At 35.0% G+C, this 27,917-nt stretch overlaps 1 protein-coding gene across 2 annotated transcripts; it reads right to left on the bottom strand.

Moving 5' to 3' along the window:
- Positions 1 to 27,705, bottom strand: TMEM209 (transmembrane protein 209; the record flags this gene model as incomplete). 2 transcript variants are annotated; one of them, XM_079711123.1, is made up of 14 exons in its annotated part: positions 1 to 55; positions 2,932 to 3,005; positions 4,695 to 4,792; positions 4,892 to 5,006; positions 6,101 to 6,198; positions 7,436 to 7,561; positions 10,575 to 10,671; positions 12,792 to 12,863; positions 13,465 to 13,640; positions 19,874 to 20,075; positions 25,680 to 25,921; positions 26,387 to 26,518; positions 27,370 to 27,425; positions 27,569 to 27,705. In XM_079711123.1, the coding sequence occupies 14 exons, from the start codon at positions 27,703 to 27,705 to the stop codon at positions 1 to 3; spliced, it is 1,680 nt and encodes a 559-aa protein (XP_079567249.1). The 2 variants fall into 2 exon arrangements, with proteins under 2 accessions (XP_079567249.1, XP_079567250.1); XM_079711124.1 differs by lacking the exon at positions 7,436 to 7,561.
- Positions 27,706 to 27,917: the final 212 nt, after the last annotated feature.

Here is a 27,917-nt window from a genome sequence, read left to right on the forward strand (position 1 = left end):
CTACTCGCCAAAAATCCACAAAATATTCACACCGGATAGACCAAGATTAACTCTCCTATAAAGAGAAAAAAAAAAGTTTTAGTGGAATTGATTGCCCAGCATTTAAGGTCTTTTTTCAAATAACTAAAATAGGAGTCTTTACAAGGGATACATGTTTAAATAACATTTAGAGCTTTTCTGAAATAAGTTATGTTACACATGGTTCATCAGGTGAATGAATTCTAGGAACAGTAATTACTTTCTTAACTGCTTAAAACCCAAATTTAGAATAAATGGACTTATGGAGTGTTGAAAATTAATTTTTCAGTGGACCTCAAGAATTACTACAACAGATAGTTAAACAGGACAATTTTAGCAAGTAGGATTTAAGTAAAAGTGTCAATTAAATTTTTAAAAATTGAGGAGTTAGAGATGCTAGGCCTCTTAGAGAATTTTACCTGTTCAAAAAAGGTCATTTCATCAACTGTGTTTTCCCATTTCTCCATACCCTCACCAACACTGCAAATGATAAATTTCAATTTGATAGAAAAAAATGTTTTAATTTTGGTTTGATTGTATATGAGACTAAGCATCTTTTCATGTTCATTAACCATTTGCACGACACTCTTCTATGAAAGTCTCTCGTGTCTTTGACCATTTTCTAAATTTTTCTTTTCCAATTAACATATATGCTCCTTATACATGATAGATACTAACTTGGCTTTGCTCTAAATGTTGAAATTATAATTCTTTGTCTCAGTTTGTCATTTAGTTTTAAACTTTATTTATGGTGTCTTTTGCTAAACAGGACACTTAAATTACTGTGCAGTCAATTCTGTCTAGATTTTTTTCCTTTTTGGATGTAAAACATTCATCTCATTCCACTACCACACAAATACGTGGCATTGAACTGATAATGGATTTGTATCAAACTGCTGTGTTATGGGCATGATTCCAAATGGTCTATATTTGAGCCACTTGCTTATTTCCTTTAAGCAAAGGAAATTTCCTTCCTTTAAGCTATAGGAGAGCAGTTTTTAACATTTGATTGTTCCAAAATGTATTAAAACGATTAATCATATTTTAAGTTAATTTCAAAGACTTTTCCCTTGGTTAAAAAAAAAATCCCAAATAAATAAAACAGATTAGTTTTAGTCTAAAATGTTTCATTTTCCACATGTAAGTTCCTCATTCAGAGAAGATAAGCACTTTAAATATTATACCAATTCTTTTGGGCCTCTGCGTAAATTACTGCCCCACTAAGATGTTACAGAAAACCCAAATGAACTTTTTGGCCAACCCAATACTTTTAAAGATTTTACATTTTTATGTATATGACAAACTATATATGGTACTCAACACAAGCTTCATGCTATCATGACAAATCACTTATGTATCAAGTATCAATTTAGATTTTTAGAGAAAAGATAAATTTTCAATTAAAACCAAAAATTCATTATTTATTTAAAATACTTCTAAATTAATTCCTCACTTCAAAATAGTCTTCCAGAAACACTGTTAAGAATTACAAAACAATATATTTATAGCACATTCCATCTTTCTAATACATGTGTATCTATCTAAATACTGCTAGAAAATTTAGAAAAAAGTCTGTATTTACTGACATAGAAGAATATCCAAGATATACCATAAGATTAAAAGGCAGGTCACAGAGTAATATGTTTGGGTACAATATATTTTTAAACAAAATGAAAACTAAAAACAAAATCAACTTTCCCCAGAAAGTAGTCTGAAAATGTACACCTGAAACTGTTAACACAATGGATACCTCGAGGGAGAGTTGATCAGAAGAGAGAGTTGATCAGAGGGGAGTTTCCAATGTCTAGTTTATACACTGCTATATTATTTAAATATTTCTATATTGAGCATGCATTATTTTTGTAATTAAAAAAATAAAGAAAAAAGAGCCATGGTAGCATAAATATTCTTTAACTCAGTATATCCAACGCATTATTTCAACATGTCATCAATATACAGCATTATTAGAGATATTTTACTTTTTCTTTTTTGGTACTAGGTCTTCAAATTCTAGTCTATGTAGTTTACACTGACAGCCCATCTCAATTTGGACTAATCATGTTTCAAATGCTCAATGCCACATGTGGCTGGCGGCTGCTGTATTGGACAGTGGAGTTCCAGAACCTGTATAAAACAGGACACCTATAAAACTGAAAAGAAGCATGCATACCAAACTGGAACAGACCCCTGATGTTTTCTATTCAGCCCTTTCCTTTACATTTTTTTAACCTCAGGTTACTCAGTGCAGGCAGAGATGGACCTAGAAGCCAGATTTTCAGACTTCCAGTCCTTGCATTACCAGATTTACCCAGCATTAGCTGAGGTGCATTTACTTCGAATATTATTTGAAGGACTAAAATTTCAAATCACCTAAATAACAAGACAGCAATTTTGAGTTTATTGTAACAGTATGTGAGCTTCATTACTAAGTATTTAGAATAAACAAAGTAAACAATTTCAACTGACCATTTTTCCATCCCAATTAACAATATTACGGAACCAGTGCTGACTTAGTCTCTCTGAAAGTGTAAACACTTTGCAGAAGGCTTTGTGTCTGAAATGGGATAGCTTGAATAAATAGGACTCCAGTTTTGTTTTTGTTTTTAAATTTTAAAGTGGCAAGAGCCTGATATATCAGGGTTGTTCCTCTGAGGGACACAGCTGTAAAGCCAATGATGTGGTCAAATTGCCTTTTTATCAATGGGGAAATGGAGGTTCCAAGGAATTACTGTAATGGACTTGCTCAAGATGGCAGAGCTGGTTAGTGACAGGGCTGAGCTAGTTCTAGAAGCCATATCTCTTACTGTTTAGTCCACAAATCTTCAGTATATGATGCTGCCTTCTGCAGAATCTGAACATAAGAAAAACAGTATATCAGTTAAGTACTTGTATTTTTAAAGCATAAGTACTTACCCAAGCATTCCTGACTCTTTGGTCTTTATGATGTAGAGGAACATTAACAATGTATGAAACATATTATTTCGGCCCTGGAACAAAGACAAAAAATACAGCAAGATTTAAACCTAACGAAACCAAACCATTCAGCCTGAAAGGTAAATGTGATCCTACCAATTTATATTCTACTAACTCGGAATTCCATGTAATTCAGCCTTTCATTCATTCATTAAACGAAGTGCCCACTTTTGTGCTAGGAAGTGGGAATACTGTGGTGAATAAAACAGAGAGGATCCATGTAATTGAGGAGCTTAAGGTCTAGTAGGAAAGGCAGACAGGAAACTCAGAATTACAATAAAGTGTGATGAATTTTATGAGAAAGAAGGAGGTGTAGGGTGCCATGGGAACATATGCATTAAACCCAGAGTGGTGAGGCAAGCAATGCCTCCCTGAGAGAGAAATTTTTAAGTTGAGCCCTGAAAGATGACCAGAAATAAACACATTGGGAAGTTCCCATACATGGGGAGAAGCATTTATGAAGGTCTGGATGGGAGCTATTCTGAAGCTGGTACCCCTGTATCCTACACACAAAAAATACTCTATCCCCCAAATTAACAGCATAAACAACAGTGTTGGGATTAAAAAACCTTTACTCACACTTCAAAAGACATTATGATATATGTTAACAGTGTAAGTAACATATTAAATGTAAATTTATTTTATCTACAAGGGACTATGAGACAGCATTTTGCCAGCACTAAAATCAAACTATTATATGTAATTTCTGGTCTGTGAAATAGCTCCTGATTTAGATTTTCAATTTACTGATTAACTTATACCTGCTTATTCTGATTTAGTGCTTTTACTAAAAAATCTTAGGATATATGATTTTTAAAGACAGTGTTTCTTTAAAAAAAAAAAAAAGGATTTGCATGGAACTTGAATGGCCCAAAATATTTACACTTACAAAGTTGAAATATTAAACTTAAAAAAAAATGACATATTCTCTCCTGGGTATCTGATGAAGTGAAGGATACAATTTATGATTATAGTCTATGTAAAATTTCTTAGTATAGATGCTGGTAACAAAAATAACTGCAAAGGTCATCAACAGAACTGATGTTTGTAATCAAAAGTAAAATACCTGGACAGAAGTGTAAACTGGTACAATCACCTTTTTGATAACATTTTAACAGCCTTGAAAATATTCTATAACCTAGAATTCCATTTTTGGACTTCAGGCTAAAAAACTACCCAAAATGCAGACAGCTATATGCATAAAGGTATTTATGATAATGAAGACTTAGAAACATCCAAAATATCTAACTGTAGGGGAGTGGTTAAATAAATTATGTTATAATTTTGTGAAGTTTTAAAATAGCCATTAAAAAGTGTTTTAACGAAGATTCTTAAAGGCATGGAAAATTATGTTATAACATTAATTTTAAAAAGGATATAAAACTACATAAATAATATGATTTCAACCCATTAATAAGTACAGAGAAAGACCAAAATGAAATTTACAAAAAAAATTATACCAAATGTTAACAAGAGCTTCCTGTAAATAATGGAATAATGAACTTTTCTTCCTTTTCTTCATACTTCTCCAAATTAAGCACATATTACTTTTAGAGTTTTAAAAAAGGGGATATAAAACTAGTACTTTTTCCCTAATTTAAAAAGTTTACCTATTCCATAAACAAGAGAATCTAATTTTTAAAATATTAACAAAGCAGGTCATCCATGACATTAGTAATAGCAACTGCTACATTTAGAAGTACCTTTGGAAGACTGTAGACATGACGCTGGTAGATTAGCTCATAATGGGGAGGGTTGATAGCACTCTGATAAATGCAAAAAACATTCTCATTTGTCACGTCTGTAAAGGAAATATGCTACATTAAAAAAAAAAACAAAACCACTAGATGTATTTCATGTGAAAAGCTCAATTCATCCTTTTAAGAGAGGTTGTTTATACCTGGTTTATTTGGTGTCTGAACAAAGTGCTGAGAAGTAAATGTTTTTCCATCAGGGTATTTAGGATGTGGAGGTAGTCTGGAATCAAGGTAGGTGCAAAACACATGCATGATGATCTGAAGACGAGGAAACAATTTTTCAAAGTCAGCATGAAAATTGATCAAGTATGTGGTACTTTTAAAACATGTTTATAATGACGTCAATTTTTAAGTTTTTCCCCAAAGAAAGAATTAGCAAAAATGCTTTCACGTGGTTATATCTGTAAGATGAAATCTATAAAATGAAAAGATTAGAGCAAGACATTCCTAGTTTTCTGTTAAGTGGGTCATTCACACCCATATAGGTAATTAACAGCAAAATCAAAATATAATACACATACATTCAATTCTGAATTTGAGTATCAGCACTTAAAACTTCATTTTCACACATAACAGTCACTATAAAAAACAAAACAAACGTAATTTTGAAAAACTCTTAAATGCTCAAAAACTTTATACTCTTTGATTTCATAAATCTATTCTAGGAATCTTTCTTAAAATCATAATCCTAAATAAGAAAGAAACATGCATTATGTTACTCCTGGCAGTATTATTTAAGACAGAAGAACAAAAATCCCTCCCCCACTACATGTTTCCTAAACTTTTAGGTCCAATATAGGAGAACAGTTAAATGACAGTGTGTAATAGTGCAAATAAGAACACTGAAAAGTGAAAAAAAGCAGGAGACATAATTTTACATATGGGATTATTATATCTGTATCGATAAAAACATTAAAAATAGCACAATCTAAGTAAAGAAAAGAAAAGAAGAAAATATACCAAAATATTAACAGTAGTTGGGTTAAGATGCTGGTACAAAAAATTTTTTATTTCTACTTAGTTTCTAAGTTCTTTCTATTTATTTTGTTTTATTTTCATTTTCATTCATTCATTCATTCATTTATTTATTTACTTACTTATTTACTTATTTATTTACTTTCTTTCTTTTTTGGCCTCACTGTGTGGCTCGCAGGATCTTAGTTCCCTGACCGGGGATTGAACTCGGGCCCATGGCAGTGACAGCCAGCGCTGAGTCCCAACCACTGGACTGCCAGGGAATTCCCTCTAAGTTCTTTTTAATACTCATTTTTATAATGGAAAAATAAACCCAATAACAAAAATGTCTGAACTGAAAAAACAAACTGAAAAAAACAAAATAAAACGGGACTTACAGCAGAATCAGTGGGCAGGTCTGTATCCCACTTGCGGCCTTTGAAGTCTCCACCTCTATTCCATCGAAATGAGCTCATACAGCCTCCTTGAGAAAGTTCTGTAGCAACAAAGGTAAAATAAAATAAGCTAAGAACATTGTATGTTCTTAGAAAGAAGGAAAAAAAAAGGCTAAGGGGTTACAATAAGCAAAGTATAACATCTAAAAACCTGATCAAAACATGCAGACAAAGAAATACAAGATATAAAAGATTAATTTAAATAGCACCATGGGGACTTCCCTGGTGGTACAGTGGTTAAGAATCCACCTGCCAATGCAGGGGACACAGGTTTGAGCCCAGGTCCAGGAAGATCCCACATGCTTTGGAGCAACTAAGCCCGTGCGCCACAACTACTGAGCCTGTGCTCTAGAGCCCGCGAGCCACAACTACTGAGCCTGCGTGCCACAACTACTGAAGTCCTTGTGCCTAGAGCCCATGCTCCGCAACAAGAGAAGCCACTGCAATGAGAAGCCTGTGCACCACAATGAAGAGTAGCCCCCACTCGCCACAACTAAAGAAAGCCCACGCGCAGCAAAGAAGACCCAATGCAGCCATAAATAAATAAGTCATGATAAATGTTTATTCCTAAGTAAGTCATGATAAATGTTTATTCCTAAACCTCAGTCCAAACCTAGACTAGAGAAGGGGCAACATTACATTTTCAAATTAAGATTTATGATAAATCTAAAGAGTGAAATACTATTTCTAACACTTGTTTTAGTTATGAGAACATTTTACAGAGTTTATCCAAATAAATGTAGGGAGGCATAAAGAGAGTATGTGGGAGTACCAGGGAGGCTAAATTTCCTGAGTCTCAAGTCAGTCTCCTCAGAAGATCATATTTCCCCCAAATAATCAGAATATAACAGAAATATAAAGAAGCAACATATTACATATGACTTATAAAAATCGAAAGAAATAGGATCAGCATGCTGAAATTATAAAGAATGTCATTGTGGCATCCATTCTTGGTAGCTTAAGAATAGAAAATGAGTGAAATATTCATGTGAGCCCATTTAGCTCATATTTAAGTTTCCCTTTTTAGAACAAAATTAGTAATTAATGTATTCAAGGCTAACTACATTATTTTGACCATTTTTAAGCATATAGAATATAAAACTCAAAAGTTGTTCAAGTATAAGCCTTAATAAAGTCATAATTAAATACATATTTATAAAATAAGATCATACTTCAGTGATACTTATAATTTAAAAAAATTTTTTTCCATGTTACCTGTATAAAATTTCAAACTAGTGAAAAAGCTCTCATTTTTTCCCTCTTCAAATCAATAATTACCTTTGATCCTTTCAAACAAGTATTCCTGATTTGGCGTGAGGTCTAGATACTGCACGATTGTATTTAGAGTTGGAATGAGTGGAGCTTTGACCAGAGCAGCCTGCTTCAAGCTAGTAATACTAGCCTCTGTTAAAATCAAAACACACAGAAAACAGATTATTCCTCATGTGGATCTTTGAAAAAACTTCAAATGCTCTTCCTTCAATAGATGTTGAAGGAATAAAGGAAAGCAATGATAGTTTATCTTAACAATCTGCATTATCTACTTTACCTACAATTTATTTGATCATTTCTGGCAAGGTGGCCAGATTTACACAAACACATGCATACTCCAAAAACAGCCAAATCCATTTTGTCAGATCTATAAACAACGAATACACAGAAGATTTTTGTGGGGTATATATAAAAAGACACATGACAGCTTTCAAAATCAGGTTGAATTAAAAGTTGCCCATTATGCCAGTGACAAGTGAAAACTTTTTATGACAGTGATTTCTCTCATCACTTCATGAAAGACAACTATCCAAAGAAATGAATAAACCAACAGAAAGTTTCAAAATGTACAACCATACTAGTAATACCCAATGTTGGGAAAAAGGCTTTCTTATATGTGACATTATTGCTAGAATATAAATTGGTATAAGCTTTTTAAAGGGTTATGTACGTTAAAAGCCTTAATATATTTATACCTGTTGAACTTACAACTTCACCCCTAAGAAATTATCCTATGGGGATAATTATAAATGTACACAAATATTTAGGTAAAAGGACATTTACTTATAGCATTATTAATAACAGTAAAGGGAAAATCTTCTAAATTTTAAATAATAAGGATCAGTTAAATACAATATATTACATACATAAAAAAGAAATACAAACTAGCCATAAAAATAGTACTGGAGAATATTTAACAAAATAGAAAAAGTGGAGGGAAAAAAGCAGGTAACAAAACAGTATGACCCCAATTTAATTAAAAATATATACATACATATGTACTATTTGCTCAACTCCTAAATATACACTTTTCACATTTTAATGTTGTTAAATTATGGTATAACTTATCATTGATATATATAGTATCATAGTATTTTTCTCCAAAAGGAGTAAGTGATTGTGATTTAAAACTGATTGATTGTAGTTATCTACTGAAGTGCAATCATGGGTAATATTCTTTGTGTATTTCTGTACTTTCCAAATTTTCTACAATGAACATATGCATGTTGCTTTCATAGTGATAAAACAATGTTATTCTTTTTTAAATATTTATTTATTTATTTGGCTGCGCCAGGCCTTAGTTGCAGCATGCAGGATCTTTTAGAGGTGGCATGTGGGATCTAGTTCCCTGACCAGGGGTGGAACCTGGGCCCCCTGCATTGGGAGCACAGAGCCTCAGCCACTGGACCACCAGGGAAGTCCTGTTATTCTTTTTTAAAAAGCACATCACACTGGTAAAAATGTTGTGAAAGATACATATTTTTATAGCTTATAAAAAAGCTCAAAAAGGATAAGCATAGGTTCAAATAACATTACCAAGAAAGTAACCCTCTGACTTTGGAGTCAGAAAGCTCTGGCCTCAAATCACTGCTCTGTGACACTGGGCAAGTTACTTAACCTCTCTGAGTCTTAGTAGCCTGATCCATAGAATGTGGCACTAAAAGCTAGCTTTCAAGGTTAATGTGAGTGTTGTATACATTATATACAAAATATTTGGATACTCAACACGTGGGTACTTTAGTGAAGCACAACACTATACTTATTCCAGAGAATAAAGACCGATTAAAAGATACCCAAAAGCAAGTGGCAAGTGTTAATGTACAATCCAAAGCCCTTACATATTTCAAAGAGAAATTTATTCTCTAGAAAGCTGATTGACTAAAATATTCCTTATTTATATTTTGAAACCTAATTATTTAACACTAAATAAGTTACAGTATATATATACTTTAGGCAAATTATATTACACAAAACCTTAACAATTTTATTTTTAGCAGATAAGAAAAATATATTTTTCTTATATTGAAAAAAGGGGACTTTAAATTAGCACTGTACACATTTTTTATGCTTTGTACAATCTGTAATTAATATCTAATAAGAGACTTGTATCTTGAATATATAAAGAACACCTACAACTCAATAATAAAGAGACAAGTAACCCAACTTAAAAATAGGTAAAGGGGAAAAAAAACTGGGTAAAGGATCTGAAAAGATATTTTGCTTATGAAGGTATATGAATGGACCAGCACATGAAAAGATGCTCAACATCATTAGCCATCAGGGAAATGCAAACTAAAAACACAATGTGATACCATTCCATATCCACTAGGATAACTGAAAAAGACACATAATAACAAGTATTGGCAAGGATATGAGAAACTGGAGCCCTTATACACTGTAGGTGGGGATGTAAAATGGTGCAGCTGCTTTAGAAAACAGTCTGGCAATTCCTCAAAAGGTTAAACATGGATTTACCATATGGCTTAGCAATTCCACTTCTAGGTAATACCCAAGAGAAATTAAAATATATTCACACAAACATTTGTACGTATGTGTTCATAGCAGCATTATTCATAATAACCAAAAAAGTGAAAACAACCCAAATGTCAATCAAATGATGAACGGGTAAACAAAATGTGGTAGATCCAAACAATGGGATATTATTTGGCAATAAAAAGAAATGAAGTACTGATAAACACTACAACATGGATGAACCCTGAAAACATTGTTAAGTGAGAGAAGCCAGTCACAAAGGACAACATATTGTATGATCCCATTTAGATGAAATATCCAAAACAGGCCTATCTAAAGAGACAGAAGGTAGGCTGGTAGTTGCCTAGGGCTGGAGGATGGGTGGTGGGAAACGGGTCTGTGGGGTTTCCTTTCTGGGTGATGACCTATTCAAACTTGACTGTGGGGATGGTTTGCACAACCCAAACCTTTGAATTGTAGACTTTAAATGGGTGAACTGCATATATCTCAATAAAACTGTTATATATTTTTTAAAGTGATATTATAGACATTTAGTTTTTTTCTTCGCCTCAAGATAACAAAAGGTGTTGTTAAATAGCCCATTACAAGAAGAAATTTTCCACTGGGAAGATTCACTGAAGGAACTCAAACGCTGGGCTCTATTTTCACATACCTCCTATTTGCAGCTCTGGACAACCCATTCGCCTCATTTGTGTGCTGACAGACTCAATCTCTTGTACAAGTGGCACTAATATTGTCTCATTGATCCACTAGGAAGAAATGAGGTAATGATTTTACACACACAATTTTAAAGCATTTCTCAAATAATTATTTTCATGAAACTATTTTTGCTGTCTTGTACTTGAATATTAATAGAGTATAGTGAAAGAGAATGGAAGTAGCAGCTACCTGAAGTCTAGAGAGAGAGATAAGTAAATATGCTAACGGAGTATAACCTAAGTTATATTCTTAAATCACAGATGCCTAGTTTTTGAAGATATAAAACTTTCAGTTACATGTTAAGTTTTTCTTACATTCTTCTTTCTAGGATCATTATACTTAGCTAAAAGGATCATCTTCAGTTTGCATTTCTACTGTAATTATTCACACATTTACGTATGTAGCATTTATACTGGTTTGTGGTTAGTAGAATAGTTTTTAAAACTAACATAACTGATTAGCTCTCAGCAGGCTCACTCAATCCCCTAACCATGTGGAAAACAGATTTTACTGTATTTGAAACTAGTTTGTGAATATTACAATATTCACTTTAGGACCAGGAATTTCAAATTCTACTTTGCATGGCTGATACCAAACTCATTCTGGGATGTGAAAAGACTGCCCAAGGAAATACCCCATCTAGTTTGTGTGTTATGTGTTTGTTCACAGCAACTTCAACCACCATTTCTGTTTCCACACTTCTGTTTAACCATAAAGTAGAAGGATGAAAACAAGCTTCAGATCAAATACAAGTCTATACAATTCATTACAAAATTTTTGAATTAAAAAGCCTCTGAAAATGAAGTGTTTTTATAATCTATTTATCAAGAAAATTTGATATACTGGCAAGACCTGAACTGAATTCCTGTGAAGCTATTTTTAGACTTTATCCTACCTAGTGTGACAGTTCATATGCTTTGCTGCAGAAACATTAATGTGGTTGATTACTGAGTACTAACAAGACCCTGATAGTGTATTACAAAATATATGGTATATGGATATACTGCTTTTTTAAAAAAACTACAAAAAACCCTAAATTTCAGAACATTGTAGCCTAAGGAATTCAGATAAAGGATTGTGTTTGTATTTCTTCTAAGCTAATACTTCTGACCAAGACTTTATAAATATATTAACATTTTTAGATAAGCCTATGGGTGGAAATAAAAGAAAGTACAGTTCTAGGACATCATTTCACTTGTTCATTCTTCCAACATTTATTAAGCGTATCCTACTTGCCAGCCACTCCTAGGCTGCAACAAAATTATCTACTAGCTCCAGGAGAGAGATCTAGGCCTCATTCCCAGAAAACCTGATTGAGTAGTTCTAGGGCTGGCTCTGGAATTCTTATTCAAAAAAGCCAACCAGGCTTCTGGTTCAAGAAAGTAGGCTACTATTTTCACCACTCCCTCTTGATACCCTATTTAAATTATAGTAAAAGAATAAAAAAGGAGAACAAAGTGATTTCAACATATTTCTAGAAGCTATACAGTGGGTGGATGAGTGTTGAAGGATCAAACAGTGGAAGAAGCGGCAGCCTCTACAGAATCTAAGTGGAGGGGCTTCCTGCAGTGGAGGAGGGGCCAATTCACCCCGCCCCGGAACCCGGACAAACGGGTACTACAGAGAACGACAGAAAGGGGCAGGGTTGAAACCAGGGAACTAACTCACTCTATATGCAAGAGCTGGCCTTGCCAACCTCTAGGCCAAAGATTAGAAGGTTCTTCTTTAGAAAAATCGAAGAAATTGATATACTCTGAAGTAGCTTCAAGCATATGTTATGTTCTCTAACTCTGAAGTTTTCTGACATTAAGGACCTCATTTTTGCTTCCCTCACATTTCTAGACACATAACAGGCTCTGACAGGAAAGCTCTTTGAAAAATAAAATTGAGATGTTGGGAAAGGGAAAATCTTAGCAACTAAATACACTGTTCCTTTATCCACTCAAAATACACTGATTTGCTAAATACGGAGGGGAAAAAATTCCCCAAGAATACAGACACCATATGGTAAACGTCACGTTTATTCTTATATATGTGCCACACATATTGTACTTTTAATAATACTTAATTCTGATATTCTAGTAATTAACATCTCTAATTGATATTCTAACAACATACTTTGTACATTAAGAGGCACTAATATTGTCCAAAGAGTAATGTTAGAACTTACATTTCTGAACTTGGCTGTCCATGAATCCATATGATCAAAAAGTTGTCTATTCATAGTCACTCTTGCCCAGACCTATTAAAAATGTTTAAAATGAACAATCAAATAAAATGCCAGTTATCAATCATTCCTTCCCCCACCCTTAGAAATATCTGGAATACTTTGGAAAAAACTTGATGAATATCAATACTGATCTAATTAATATGCAGTAGTTGCTATTCATGCACACATATGTATTTAAAACTCCTTACATTGATATGTTTGAAGAACATTCTTCCTGCTTTTAAGAACAAAATTCAAATCCTTTATTTGCTTTTAAACTGATGAAGTTACAGAATATCAAATGTTCTAATCTAAATGTATTTCAAGAGCAAGAGTCTTGTATATGTTAAGTACAAGTAGATACTTGAGATACCTTTTTAATATAAATGAGTGCAGAAAAATGTTTTAGGCAGGAAAGTAATGTTAACTATGTCATAAAGAGTAAAACGTACAATATAATTCAGTTTTGGGTACACAAACTTAAGGAGTCTTTCTACCGTTTAATGTGCGCCAGATTTATGTTTCTAGCCAGTAGAAGTGGAGGTTACAGAAAAAAAAGTTCCAGAAGAAGAAGAGAAGACTTTCTAACAATCTGTAAATCATAAATATGAAGTCATTTTTATTTTCCATTTACCTCCTCTGCAGCTTGTTTAGAACTGAGATCAGCTTCATCTTTGTTAGCACATGGGGCCTGAGACCTACAGGCAAGCTGATACTGAAACTTCTTTAAAGTTTGTGCATAATCCCCCATAGAACGACTGTAGTTCCAGAAAGTAGGACTGCTGGAAGGCGAAGTAGAATCTGGACTTCCTACAATGATTAATTTAAAGATTATCAGTGTGTTGTAGTAATTTTTTTTTTTTTGCGGTATGCGGGCCTCTCACTGTTGTGGCCTCTTCCGTTGCGGAGCACAGGCTCCGGACGCGCAGGCTCAGCGGCCATGGCTCACGGGCCCAGCCGCTCCGCGGCATGTGGGATCCTCCCAGATCGGGGCACGAACCCGTGTCCCCTACATCGGCAGGTGGACTCTCAACCACTGCGCCACCAGGGAAGCCCTGTTGTAGTAATTTTGATACCTAGAGTTGGTATATGAACTCTGGGTATGCAGGAACCTAGGCAATGGCAATCAAAGACAAAGCATCCTCTCCTCCCTGCTCCCAACGTTCTCTCTTCTTCAGAGAAATGGACTGCTGGTGCTAAAAATTAAAAAGAACATTTTCTGAGCAGTATCACTTTAAAAGCCATATGCTCTCTAAGTGGCTGAAAGTGTCTGTTTATTTTTGTTGTAAAATTAAGCTTGTTTCATTCTCTAAGACTTTCAAATGATTCAGAGAGAAACAAAAGACAAATTTCTTCAGGAAATAAATAGGCTAAGGAGCTCTTGCTTGAATTTTTGGAAACTCTTTCTGAATGGGATAATTACAGCCTCTTATTAATAAACTAGTCTTTTGGCTAGCAGCTAAACTCACTCTTCCCTGCACTACACTGTGTTCTATTTATAGTCTGTAGTAATTCCTGCCTTGTACTAAGAGACCATCTGCTGATTACACTTCTAAATTTATAAATTTACTTTTAGGAAACGTAAATAGTCACATTTAGGGACTTAATACTACAGAGCAATCTACCACAGTACTTATCACACTTTAAGGTCTGTTTCTTTTTCCAAATAAAATTTGAGCTCTTTAAGGGCAGGGAGTATTTTTTTCCTGAGCATCTAGCCCAGTACCTGAATAAAGAGCAAATTTTCAACGACAACTATATGATACTTATGAAGAGTTTATTTTTTCAGAGTTTACCTGATATCAAAAATATCAATTAATATTTCATACCCTCACACAAAAGTCACAAATACAAACTGTTTTTTTTTTTTAATCTTAGCAGAATTTTTAAAAGGAATGACTGTAAAATAATAAAACTGGTTTTCTAGTGATGTTTACAGGCACAAAAGACGAGAAATCATGAAAGGGACATGTGGCAGTATTTCAAGTCACAGCATCAAAACCTTGAAGGTTAGCCAGTCTTGTGCTAGTAGCACTGGTGAAAGTACGTTTCATGCTGGCATGAAAATAAATAATTACATATAATAAAGAAATACCACACGGGGTAAAAAAAATTCAAGTAGGACTTCTGGTAACACTGACTTAGAGGAATGAATTAATGTCAAGAAAAGAAGTTTTAAACAAGCACAAATGATTTAATAGGGAATAAAAAAGGAAGGTAAGAGACATGGTCATGATAGAACACAAAGTTTATCCTATTTTGATTATTTTGACTATTAACTTTGAAAATGATAATCAAGCTTTCTGAGAGAAAACTTGAACTTAAGAAAAATTTCAATAAAGTGTGGCTTTAGATGACAAAAGAAGTTTTATACAGATGACAGAAATATGTTTTTATATCTGTTGTACATTAGCCAAAGTACAAGGAAAATATATATAGCAAGTGACACAATAGGGCCTCTCTGTAATGACCACCACCACCAAAATAGCACAAAACCTGTAGCTGGAGAACCACAAAGACCAAAGAATCAAAGCACACAGAGATTTGGAATTCTGGCAACATAACAAATCAGGTAACCTGAAACATCTCCAGATATATATATGCTTATCAAATAAAATATATAATTTAAATGAATAATGGAGCTTGCACAAATGTAAGAGGAAGAGTCAGTGGCTAAAAATGAAGAGGGAATTGAAAATTGGAGTGGCCAGTGGCCTGCATGTGAGCTGATGCCGTGGCTGCTCTGGAGCATTTTGTAGGCTTTGGGAAACCTATCAGCTTGGATTTCAGTGCCTGGGAACTGGAAATATGGATACAGGTCCAGGAGAGGTAGACAGCTGGACTGAGAACTTCTTCCTGTCTCTGTTCCCTGCACCCCACATAGAGCCAGGAACCTCAAAGGGCCACATTCTCAGTGGATAAGGAAAAAACATCTGTCCACTGACACCAGGAAACAACAAGGAAGCTTGTCTCTCTTAGGCTGTTTAAAAAGAAACCCCCAGAGATTTAAAAATTACAGATCTATCTTCACATGGGTTTACAGTGCCCATTTACACTCCCTGTGAGGTCCAGGAACCTCCAAGCCCTAAAATTACTTAAGTTAGTTCAAGGTCAATGATGTTCCTTAGGCACCCGGTAGAGGCAAATATAAAACTGCTAGCAGGAAACAAGGCTTCCATCCAGCCTGCCTAGGACAGAAAAAGCACAGATAAAACTCTACTGAGGATGAGCTTACCAAAAACAAACAAAAATTACATAAATCACAGGGAAACATGTCTCCACACAAATGAGTCAACAAGAAAAAAATGTTAGCATGTAATCTCCAAGACCTTCAGATAACGGACAGAGACTTTTAAAAAGCATGTTTAAAGTGATTGAGATAGGAAAAAGAATTGAAAACATAAGAACAAAACAAGATACTCTAAATCAGGCATATCTGAAAGAGAACCAAATGAAACTCTGAAAACAAACAAAACAAAACAAAAAAAAGACAAAGAGCTCAACGAGTTAGTTAAACAGCAGTTCAGACAATGCTGAAGAAAGAACTATCAGTCCAAACTGGCCAAAACAAACAAACTGTGGGGTGAGGAGTAAAACAGAAAGCTCTTCTTTACAGAATGCCAAACCACTAAATGTAGAAGAAATGAAAGTATTAGAAAGTCTCCATTTTGCAACCACTACTGTATTAACTCACTCGGGACAGGATCATCAATGGATGCTAAAACCACTGGATGAAAGCCTGCTGGGGGAACAGGATAGTCACAAGTCTCAGAAGCATCACACTATAGATTGTTTATTAATTACGGAAGGGAAAAATCTTACGAAGAAATCAGGCCATCACTATGACCAAGTGATCCAATTTAACTTTACCAATAAAGGCACAAAATGATATCATGTGTCCCCTGATGTGATACATTGAAGGGAACACACCACCACCTAAGTTGTATTCTTGCCAAAAATATATTTAAACTGAATCTAATAATGAGAAAATGATGACACAAATTTGCAAAACTAGCCTTATATCTTCAAAATGTAAATGTCATAAAAGACAAAAAAGAAAACAAACAAAAACTCACAAATGTTCTAGATTAAGGAAGACAAAAGAAGCCTGACAATTAAATGCAATACATGATCCTTGACGGGATCCACCATCAGTAACAGAAAAAATAGCTACAAAGGTCATTATTGGGTCAACTGGAGGAAATGTAAGTATGAAGAATAGTAGTAGCTTAAATATGAGAATCATACTGTAGTTAGAAAGGAAAATGTCCTTGCTCTTAGGAGATACATGTGAAATACGTAGTGATGAAGTGGCCATTCAGCAAAAGAGTGTGTGTGTGAGAGAGGATATGTGACTGCCTGGTTTCTCGCTGCTGGAGAAAGGAGCTATAAATATGTAAAGGGAGGAGGCTAGAACAAACCCTGTGTAGTTGGACTGGAATTGGAGGTATCATAGGAACTCATGGTTTTTAATATATATAGATGGATAGACGGAGAAATATACAAATGGATAGGTGTGTGTGTGTGTGTGTTTCCACATATATTTCCTAGCTGTCTGCTCAGTGGACCTAGATTAACCATGGCATATCCAGTGCCCAGACATTAATTTCTAAATATCTTTCTCCACTCAGCAATCATGGCCCCTTGGAGAAACAGACTAACTCTAGAGTTAGTTACTAGGGAAAGTATAAGAGGAGCCTGGATTATCTTGAGGGAGGCAGGGGGTGGCATGGGGTGGGGGCAGTGTTCAAAGAATGACAACGTCATGTCAAAAGAACACAGACTAGTGAAATCTGAGACATCTAACCATCAAAATAAATGACCTAATTGGAGAGAAGAAAAAGCCCTATCTTACAGTAGAATGCCAACAAATAAATGTAAAAGGTGGTTGCACAACGAAGTGAATGTACTTAATACCACTAAATGATACACTTAAAAATGTTTAAAATGGTAAACCTTATGTATATTTTACCACACACACAGAAAAAGTTTAAAAAACATAAAAGGGATAAATAATGAAGGAATGATGGAATTAGAAAGGCACTATGACAACCAACATAGTAATAATGAAATTTGCAAAGATTATTAAAAGGGTGTTAAAACTATTAAGTGAAAATTTGATGAGGAACAGAATATTTATAGTCTCAAAGTAGTTCCCCACAAAATAACTATTAATTATTTACAAATACTTAAATAAAAATACTCAATTACCTAAAACCTATGGGGGTACAGTAGGGTTAAAAGTATACAGACAGATATAGATATACAAGGCAAATACTAATCAAAAGAAAACTAGTATAGCTGTGTTAATGTCAGACAAAATAGACTTGAAGGCAAAAAGCCTAACAGATAAAGATAAAAGGAGTAATTGACTAGAAGGATATTCTGAATTTACACGCACTTATAATAATCTCATGTATATTTAGCAAATCTGACAGAGTTAGGAGGAGACATTTAATGGGAAACACTCAGTGGGAGCATTTAACACACTTTCTTAGTAACTAATAAATCAAGCAGATAAAAATTAATAAGACTTCCCTGGTGGCGCAGTGGTTAAGAATCCGCCTGCCAATACAGGGGACACGGGTTCGACTCCTGGTCTGGGAAGATCCAACATGCCGCGGAGCAACTAAGCCCGTGCGCCACAACTACTGAGCCTGTGCGCCACAACTACTGAGCCCGCGTGCCTAGAGCCTGTGCTCCACAACAAGAGAAGCCACCGCAATGAGAATCCCACACACCGCAACGAAGAATAGCCCCCACTCACCGCAACTAGAGAAAGCCCGCACGCAGCAACGAAGACCCAAAACAGCCATAAATAAATAAATAAATAAAATAACACCATCGTGAAGCTTGACTCAATGAGCAAACATGAAGCCCAATATTTAGAGACTATGCATTCTTTTCAATACACCAAGAACCACTCATAAAAAGTGGTCATAAATAGCAGGCCTAAATACAAGTCTCAAAAAATATAAAAAAATTAATAGGGTACAGATCGAAATCTCTAGCCAGAGTACAATTAACTTAGGAAAAAACAGATAACAAAGTCTTTCATTTCACATACTTGGAAATTAAAAGCAACACCAATCACCAATAATACTTCCAAACAATATTTCTAAATAACTCCTATATGTCAACGAAGAAATAAAAATGGAAGTCAGAAAATACCTGGATATGACAAAAATATGTAGAGGGTACATAGGATTCTTTGTATTCTACTCTATAATTTTTGGTATCCTTGAAATATTTCAAAATTTAAAAAGAAGAAAAAGCATGTATCAACAAATAACAAGATAATATTGATTTGTTTCTTTGACATTTGTGGCACTTACAGGCAAAATTAAATTAAAAATCAATAGAGAGATTTCAAGTGACACAAAGAGCCATGGTCCAATAACTGGCTTCCTCACTGTGGCCATGCTTTAGCACCTAATGTGCTTTCTGTGAAAGTTCCTGAGGGGAAAAATCATTACTCGGCTCAATAGCCTAACTTGGTTTCAATAACAGACTTTGTAATAATCAAATCCACCCCAAATAGATTAAGATTTGCTAATACTGTTTCCCAAGGCAAACGAGAGACAAGTTAAAAAATGTTCTGAAAACAGCAGCACTTCTGGAGTAAATCCATGCTCTCTCCAGCCTCCCTGCCACACCAACCTTCCCAAGGACTACCTGAAAGGAGACAACTATCACTTCATGAAGCTCTGCTGTGGACCGCATCAAAAAGTTTTATGACCTCAACTTTTAAACAAATTATAACTTACATTGTACGAAAAAGCTTTCAATCGTAATGTAGACAAAAGGTTCATGATTTCTGTTAGCTCAGCTATATTTTACATCTTAAATTTTGGTGAACTTAATTCTTCTAACTGAACAAAATACAAAACCAAAATATATTTCTCTCTTAAGTTACACAAGGTGTATTACTAAAGGACTTAAACACTTACGTATGGGATCAAAGTAACAAAAATAATAGGTTGAAGATAACGTAAAATGACACAAAAATACGTACATTAGATCTAAATAAAATATATATGTACCCAGATTAACTCTATGCTGTTTCTCTTCTTCACTTCTAAGAAAAGTATCCAAGGTTCGTAGGTCTGTCATGTAGTCTTCTTTGTCAGTTGGGGAGTTGTAGACGGTGGGTGAAGAACGGTAGCGAGATCTCAATCCACTGTTCTCCACTGGTCCAATAGTGGTAGGGTATGGAGAAGATGGAGAGGGACTATAGCTGGCCAACTATACAAAATAAAAGAGCTTTATTTTTCTTTAACTGAAATTTCTTTGTTTTGGTTTTTGACTTTCAAAAAGTACACACCAATTAGAATGGCCAAAATCCAGAGCACTGACAACACCAAATGCTGGCGAGGATGCAGAGTAACAGGAACTTGGATTCATTGCTGGTGAGAATGCAAAACAGTCACTTTGGAAGACAGTTTGGCAGTTTCTTACAAAACTAAATGTACTATTACCATAACAAACATCCTCCTCCTTGGCATTTACCCCCAAAAGCTGAAAATTTATGTCCATACAAAGATCTGCACACAGACGTTTATAAGAAACTTTATTCGCAACTGTCAAAACTTGGAAGCAACCAAGATGTCCTTCAGTAGGTCAATGGATAAACCGTGGTACATCCAGATGATGGAATGTTATTCAGCACTAAAGGAAATGAGCTAGCAAGCCATGAAAAGACGTGGAGGAAACTTAAATGCATATTACTAAGTGAAAGAAGCCAATCTGAAAAGGTTACATATTGTATGATTGTGGAAAAGGTTGGGGTAGGGGGAGGATGTATAAGCGGAGCACAAAGGATTTTTAGGGCCATGAAATTACTCTGTATGAAACCATAATGGTGGATACATGTCATATGTTTGTCCAGACACATAGACTGTACACCACCAAGAGTGAATGCTAATGTAAACTATGGACTCTGGGTGATAATGATGTGTCAGCACAGGCTCTTCTATTTGTACAACTCTGCAGCAAGATGTTGATAGCGGGGGAAGGTGTGCCTGTGCGGGGGGCAGGGGTACACAGAAAATCTCTTTTCTATTCCTCTCAATTCTGCTGTGAACCAGAAACTGTTCTAAAAATAGTCTATTTTCCAAAAAAGTAATATATGTATATTTTAAAAAATGAAAAGCATGAATAAGCCATATTTGTAATTCTACCACCTAGAGATACTATAATCCTTTTTCACATTTCATGTATTTTCAACTCTTTAAATGTACATATGTTAATATATTTTTGTTTTTATATAATTGAGGTAATACCCTTTAGCATTATATTGTTTTTTTAAAGTTAACAAGAATTTTCTATAAAAATCCTTTGTAAATATTCTTACTAGCTATATAATACTTCATAATACAAATCTATCATAATTTATTTTTACATTCTTATATTCTAGACATTTGGATTGTCTAAAATTTTTGGTTACTGTGAATAATGTTATGATCAGCATCTTTGTGCATAAATCTTAGCTTAATTTCTGATGACTTCCTTTAGGAGATCCCTAGAACTGAAATGACTTGGCCAAAGCATATGAACATTTTTAATACACATTTCCATTCTATTAAATGAAAATGTTGTACTAAGTTATACTCCTTTCAGAAGAGGATAGGAATACCTATTTTGGTATGTGTCCATCAGCATTACTCTTTAAAAATATTTATGATGTATAAAAATTTTTTTAAATGTATATTTAATTTGCATTTTCCTTATACTTATTAAGTTAAATACCTTAAAAATACAATTACTTGTCAGTAGTATTACCTATTATATTAACTACTTACTCCAGTACATTGACAATTTTTTTCTACTGGGGTTTCATGATCAATTTATATTAGTTTGTAATAAATTAAGGATTAACAAATTTTATAATATTTAATGCTGTTTACAAATAAAAATGTTAATCCTCTTCCACATTGATTTTTCTTTTATTTCAATTAACATGTTAAATCCTTATATATATTATGACTGTATCTGGGTTACTGTTTCATTAACTGGTTTTATCTTGCTCAAGAGGCGTAATATTTTATGCTTCATTTACATTATCTTATTTCATCCTCTCAATAAGTGGTAAATATTATTACTGTATTAATTTTAGGTATAAGAGGTTAGGTAACATCTCAAATCATACCAGGACACCATTCCAGTTTTCTGACTCTATTCTGTTCCAAGGCAGTGATTTCCACCATTCTGTCTTCCAGGTCACTTATCCATTCTTCTGCCTCAGTTATTTTATTATTCCTTCTAGTGTATTTTTCATTTCAGTTATTGTATTGTTCATCTCTGTTTGTTCTTTAGTTCTTCTAGGTCTTTGTTAAACATTTCTTGCATCTTCTTAATCTTTGCCTCCATTCTTTTTCCGAGATCCTGGATCATCTTCACTATCATTATTCTGAATTCTTTTTCTGGAGGGTTACCTGTTTCTTCATTTAGTTGTTTTTCTGGGGTTTTATCTGGGACATAATCCTCTGCTTTTTCATTTTGTCTAACTTTCTGTGATTGTGGTTTTCGTTCTGCAGGCTGCAAGACTGTAGCTCTTGCTTCTGCTGTCTGCCCTCTGGTGGATGAGGCTATCTAAGAGGGACTGGGTCTTGCTCTGGTGGGCAGGGCCATGCTCAGTAAAACTTGTCTGCTGATGGGTGGGGCTGTGTTCCCTCCCTGTTAGTTGTTTGGCCTGAGGTGATCCAGCACTGGAGCCTACAGGATATATGGTGGGGTGGCCTCCAGGAGGGCTCACGCCAATGACTACTTCCCAGAACTGCTGCTGCCAGTGCCCTTGTCCCCACTGTAAGCCTCAGCCACCCCCCACCTCTGCAGGAGACCCTCCAACACTAGTGGGTAGGTTGGTTCAGTCTCCTATGGGGTCACTGCTCCTTCCCCTGGGTCCTGGTGCACACAAGACTTTGTGTGTGCCTTCCAAGAGTGGAGTCTCTGTTTCCCCCAGTCCTGTGGAAGTCCTGCAACCAAATCCTGCTGGCCTTCAAAGTCAGATTCTCTGGGGATTCCTACTCACGTTGCCAGACCCCCTAACATGGGGCTCAGAACTTTCACTCCAGTAGGAAAAGTTCTGTGGTATAATTGTTCTCCAGTTTGTGGGTTGCTCACCTGGTGGGTATGGGATTTGATTTTATTGTGATTGCACCCCTCCTACTGTCTCAATGCGGCTTCTCCTTTGTCTTTGATTGTGGAGTATCTTTTTTGGTGGGTTCCAGCGTCTTCCTTTCGATGGTTATTCAGCAGTTAGTTGTGATTTCAGTGCTCTCACAAGAAGAGATGAGCACATGTCCTTCTACTCTGCCATCTTGAACCAATCTCCTCCAGTTTTCTAACTCTGGAGCTTACACTTCTAACATGTTTTATTGGATCAGAACGATCTGTTCATACAATAGCAAAATGTTGACAACTGTTGAAGATGGGTAATAGATATGCAGGAGTTCACTATACTTGTCCCTTCATTTTTGTGTATGTTTGAAAATTTCCATAATCAAAAGTTTAAAAAGTAACTGTTTCTTGAAAATTTAAAAGAACTCAATGGTAAAACTTCTGGGCCCTAATGTGTTGTGTGGATGTATGTGATTAATAGTTTTTAAATTTTCTTCCTCGATTTATTTAGGTTTTCTACTACTTTGTCAATTTTAGCATTTTATTTTTTTTTAACATCTTTATTGGAGTATAATAGCTTTACTATGGTGTGTTAGTTTCTGCTTTATAACAAAGTGAATCAGTTATACATATACATATGTCCCCATATCTCTTCCCTCTTGCATCTCCCTCCCTCCCACCCTCCCTATCCCACCACTCTAGGTGGTCACAAGCACCAAGCTGATCTCCCTGTGTTATGCGGCTGCTTCCCACTAGCTATCTATTTTACGTTTGGTAGTGTATATACGTCCATGCCACTCTCTTTGTCCCAGCTTACCTTTCCCCCTCCCCGTATCCTCAAGTCCATTCTCTAGTAGGTCTGCATCTTTATTCCCGTCTTGCCCCTAGGTTCTTCTGACCATTTTTTCTTGTTCTTTCTTTTTTTTTTAGATTCCATATATATGTTAGCATACAGTATTTGTTTTTCTCTTTCTGACTTACTTCACTCTGTATGACAGTCTCTAGGTCCATCCACCTCACTACAAAGAACTCAGTTTCGTTCCTTTTCATGGCTCAGTAATATTCCATTGTATATATGTGCCACACCTTCTTCATCCATTCATCTGTTGATGGACACTTAGGTTGCTTCCATGTCCTGGCTATTGTAAATAGAGCTGCAGTGAACATTTTGGTACATGACTCTTTTTGAATTATGGTTTTCTCAGGGTATTTGCCCAGCAGTGGGAATGCTGGATCATATGGTAGTTCTGTTTTTAGTTTTTTAAGGAACCTCCATACTGTTCTCCATAGTGGCTGTATCAATTTTAGCATTTTTTCCCCAGAAAAATAATTATTAATTTCATTAATTTTTCCAAAGTATTACTGTGGTTCAACAGACACATATAGCATCTATATTCCATACACTGTGCTAAGGAAACAAAGATGAGTAAAAACACATAATCTTGTGCTCAAGGTTATAATATAGTAGAAAACAAGGTAATTAAGCAACGTTATGAGGTTTATGTACAGAGCTAATTAGTAGATACTAATAATAGTTTTTAAGAAATAAAAATAACTTAAATATTCAAGAGTAAACTAGGGTATATCCACTAGATGAGTATTAAGTAGCCATTAAACAGAAATTATGTTTGGGTGGTACGATGATGAGTGATTTTTTCTACTAATTTCCTAACTTTCTGTAATGATCATATGGTACTTTTCCCATGAAAACAAAGTAAAACTATTTTAAAAAGTCGTATTTACCTATAGGTTATGAATTATCCTCGTAATATTTAACTTACACAAAATTTTCTAAATTCCATTACTTGCCAAAATTATTATTAGGTAACCAGTAGTATGGAATTTCATTACAAAGAAATATTATGTAAAAGGGTAAGGGCAGTGTGTTGATTTCATTTCCAGACATTTCTCATTTAACTATAGAGACATTAGGCTACCTAGTGACAGCACCTGAATATGTTACCATCCCAGGAATTCCCTGGTGGTCCAGTGGTTAGGACTCCGTGCTTCCACTGCAGGGAACACGGGTTCAATCCCTGGTCAGGGAAGTAAGATCCTGCAAGCCACGTAGTGTGGCCAAAAAAAAGTACTGGAAAATGTGACCATCCCTCTTTTAATGCCTATTTTATAGCCTTATGCATCAGGCAGGAGTCACAATTTCAAATTTGTCAATTTTGTTTCTATCAAGCCTAAAAATTAAAACAAAAGTCCACTTTACCGTGGGAGATGGAATGAAGGTTTCTAATCATCCTATGGAGAGTATTCATACTCAAGAGTCAAGTTACATGACAATCCCAGTTTCTAGCTTAGAAGATACTCCAGTATGATGAAAAGCATTAATATTCTATAAGGATATACAAAAGTTTCACATAAAGAAGCAAAGAAAGAGGGAAAACATGAGTAAAGGAAACTAAAGTAGAAAATCATAATTTCAACTTGTTTTAAAGACTGCAGAAAGATCCTAGATGGTGAACCTCAGTTCGTTATCTTTTCAAAAGCTAAACCTTTTCTTTTGTTTTAAGATGTGATATAAAGAACTTTTAACTGCTGTCAGGAAATCTGGCTTCTATTCTTAGCTCTTAAGTGGGCAATTTGGGCAAGTCAATTATCCACTGGTCCTGGGTTTCTTCATTGATAAAACAAGGAGTTTCGACTCACTAGATGATTTTCAATTCAAACCTCCCAATTCTAAAATAGTAATGTGATTGGCCAAGAGAAAAGAGTCATTACCTTGTTATAACCACTGATGGGTGAGTAGGTCATTCCAGGGCTATAAGAACCACTGCCACCTGATGACAGACCTTGTAGCTGAGGGCTGTATCCAGTTATACAGCTGGTGGTGAACTTGGGGCTGGTACTGGGTGAGCGAGATGGGCTATAACTTAATACACTCTGACCCTGAATTGAAGGAGAAGGTGGAGAGGGAGGGATTTGGGGTGCTGCCAGATCACGTGGAGGAGTAGTCTGTACAACTAGAAGGAACAAACAAATAATTGTGTGTAAGTATAAATAAAATTTCTATGAAAACAGATTTAATGAACTGAATCTTTTCCTTCAGGAAAAGGGCAAGTAATAGAGTGACCTGGTTGTTAAATTACATAAAGTATTACTACCAAAGGACACAAATGATTGTTTACCATTTCCATAGAGTTCAAAATAAGAAATTGGCTTTAATGTAGCAAAAGTTAGTCATTTAATTTTAACAGTAATTCAACAATGGAACAAACTTCCATGAGGCTGTGAATGTTATTCAATTTATATAAATAGGAAAGATAATCATTGATCTTAAGACCATTTATTGTAGAACTGTTTAATACAGTTGAACCAGATGGCCTTAGAAGTCCCTTCTAGCTGAGTCTATGAGAGGAGAAAATTAAACTGAGAAAGACTTATTGCCAACCTTTCACCCACCTTTGCAAAAGATATGAAACACTTACCAGCTGTTTTCAACCCTAAAAGTGTTTGCTGTCCAGGGCTAACAACCAGACTTGTTGGTGCCACAGTGTACTTGAAATATCTCCAAAAATCAAATAAAGCGTTTAGGCTGAAGAGAGCTGCAAGGGCAAACTCTGAAAGAGAACAATTTATTTATTTTTTAAAAGGGGGGTGGAACATTTAAAGGGGGGAAACAAAACCATGCATACTTTCGCAAATTAACAACAACAAAATTGAAAACTATCTTCTTATTCCTCATAAGAGTTACCACTTCATTTAATGAATGTCTATTATGTGTAAGGCATTTACCAGTGAGTTTCAAAATATTATCACTAATCCTTACGAGCTTTTACAGTAAACATTTTCACCTTCATTTTAAAGATCAACCACCAGTTGTAAAGAAGTCAAGTGACTTTTGCAGTAGCTCACAGCTAGTTATTGAAGCCATGATTCTAACTCAGGTATGCAGATTCCAAAACTCTTGCTCTTCCACTTGCCACACCACTTCCCTATCGCAGACTTTAGCTTAATGTATGTATTAGACTTTGGAATTTACTTCAATGGCCATAAGGACCCTTTAATACCCAAGGACTACTGAAGAGCAGACAGAGAGGAAGGATGAGAAAACTGAGAAAGCCATCAATGGAGTAGAAATCAGGTTGATCTTGAAAGGTGAAAAGGTAGAGAAGCAGGGAAGGCAATTCAGGGAGACAAATACAAACACAAATCTTACCAGCTCCAAACTTTATTTTTCTTCACAGAACTCATGATTATCTGGAATCGTATTATTAATTTGATTGTCTCTTCTACTAGAATATTCCTTCCATGAGGGCAGGGACCTTGTTCCCTTCCTGGTGCATTCCCAGTTTTGGGAACACAGCACTCAAATATTTGTCGAATAAAGGAATGAATACTAAGCTGAATTAAACTGGAATGCAGTTTTTCACTGGGAGTAACTACATTGCAGTGAAAATTAATTACTTACCTATATACCAGAGGAGCCAGTGTGTCACATAACATGAATGATTCATTTTTCCAGTCCTGAAAAAATTAAAAAGGCTTTTTAATAGTAACAAAACAAAACAAAACCACACCAAAAATCAAAACAAACACAAAACCTGTGGAACCAACCATTGGCCTCTTAAATTTTCACTTTTTTCCCTCTTTTTGGCTAATTAACTTACATTTCAGTATATATAATTCCAGCCATAGATACATTTAGGAGTCCCCAGGCTAAAACCACTTTCCTAGCTTCTGTTTCTTTTCTCATCTTGATGGTTCTGTCAATAAGGGAAGCACTAGGGTTTGGCTCCCCTTGCATCTGTTCAAAATCAAAAAGCACGAGAATTAATTAAAAGAAACAACTTCTCCATTTAAGAAATCAAACTTGTTATAAGGTAACTAAAAATTGCATCTACTTTTCCTCATCTTCAAATGTCTTTCCTAACTTTCTCTAATTTTAATATTAGTATATAAAAGGGCACCCTAAATTACAGCGTCATTGGCACCACATTGTAATCAACAGAGACCTGG

This window comes from Hyperoodon ampullatus (assembly GCF_949752795.1).
Source record: "Hyperoodon ampullatus genome assembly, chromosome: 9".
Taxonomy (NCBI): Eukaryota; Metazoa; Chordata; class Mammalia; order Artiodactyla; family Ziphiidae; genus Hyperoodon; species Hyperoodon ampullatus.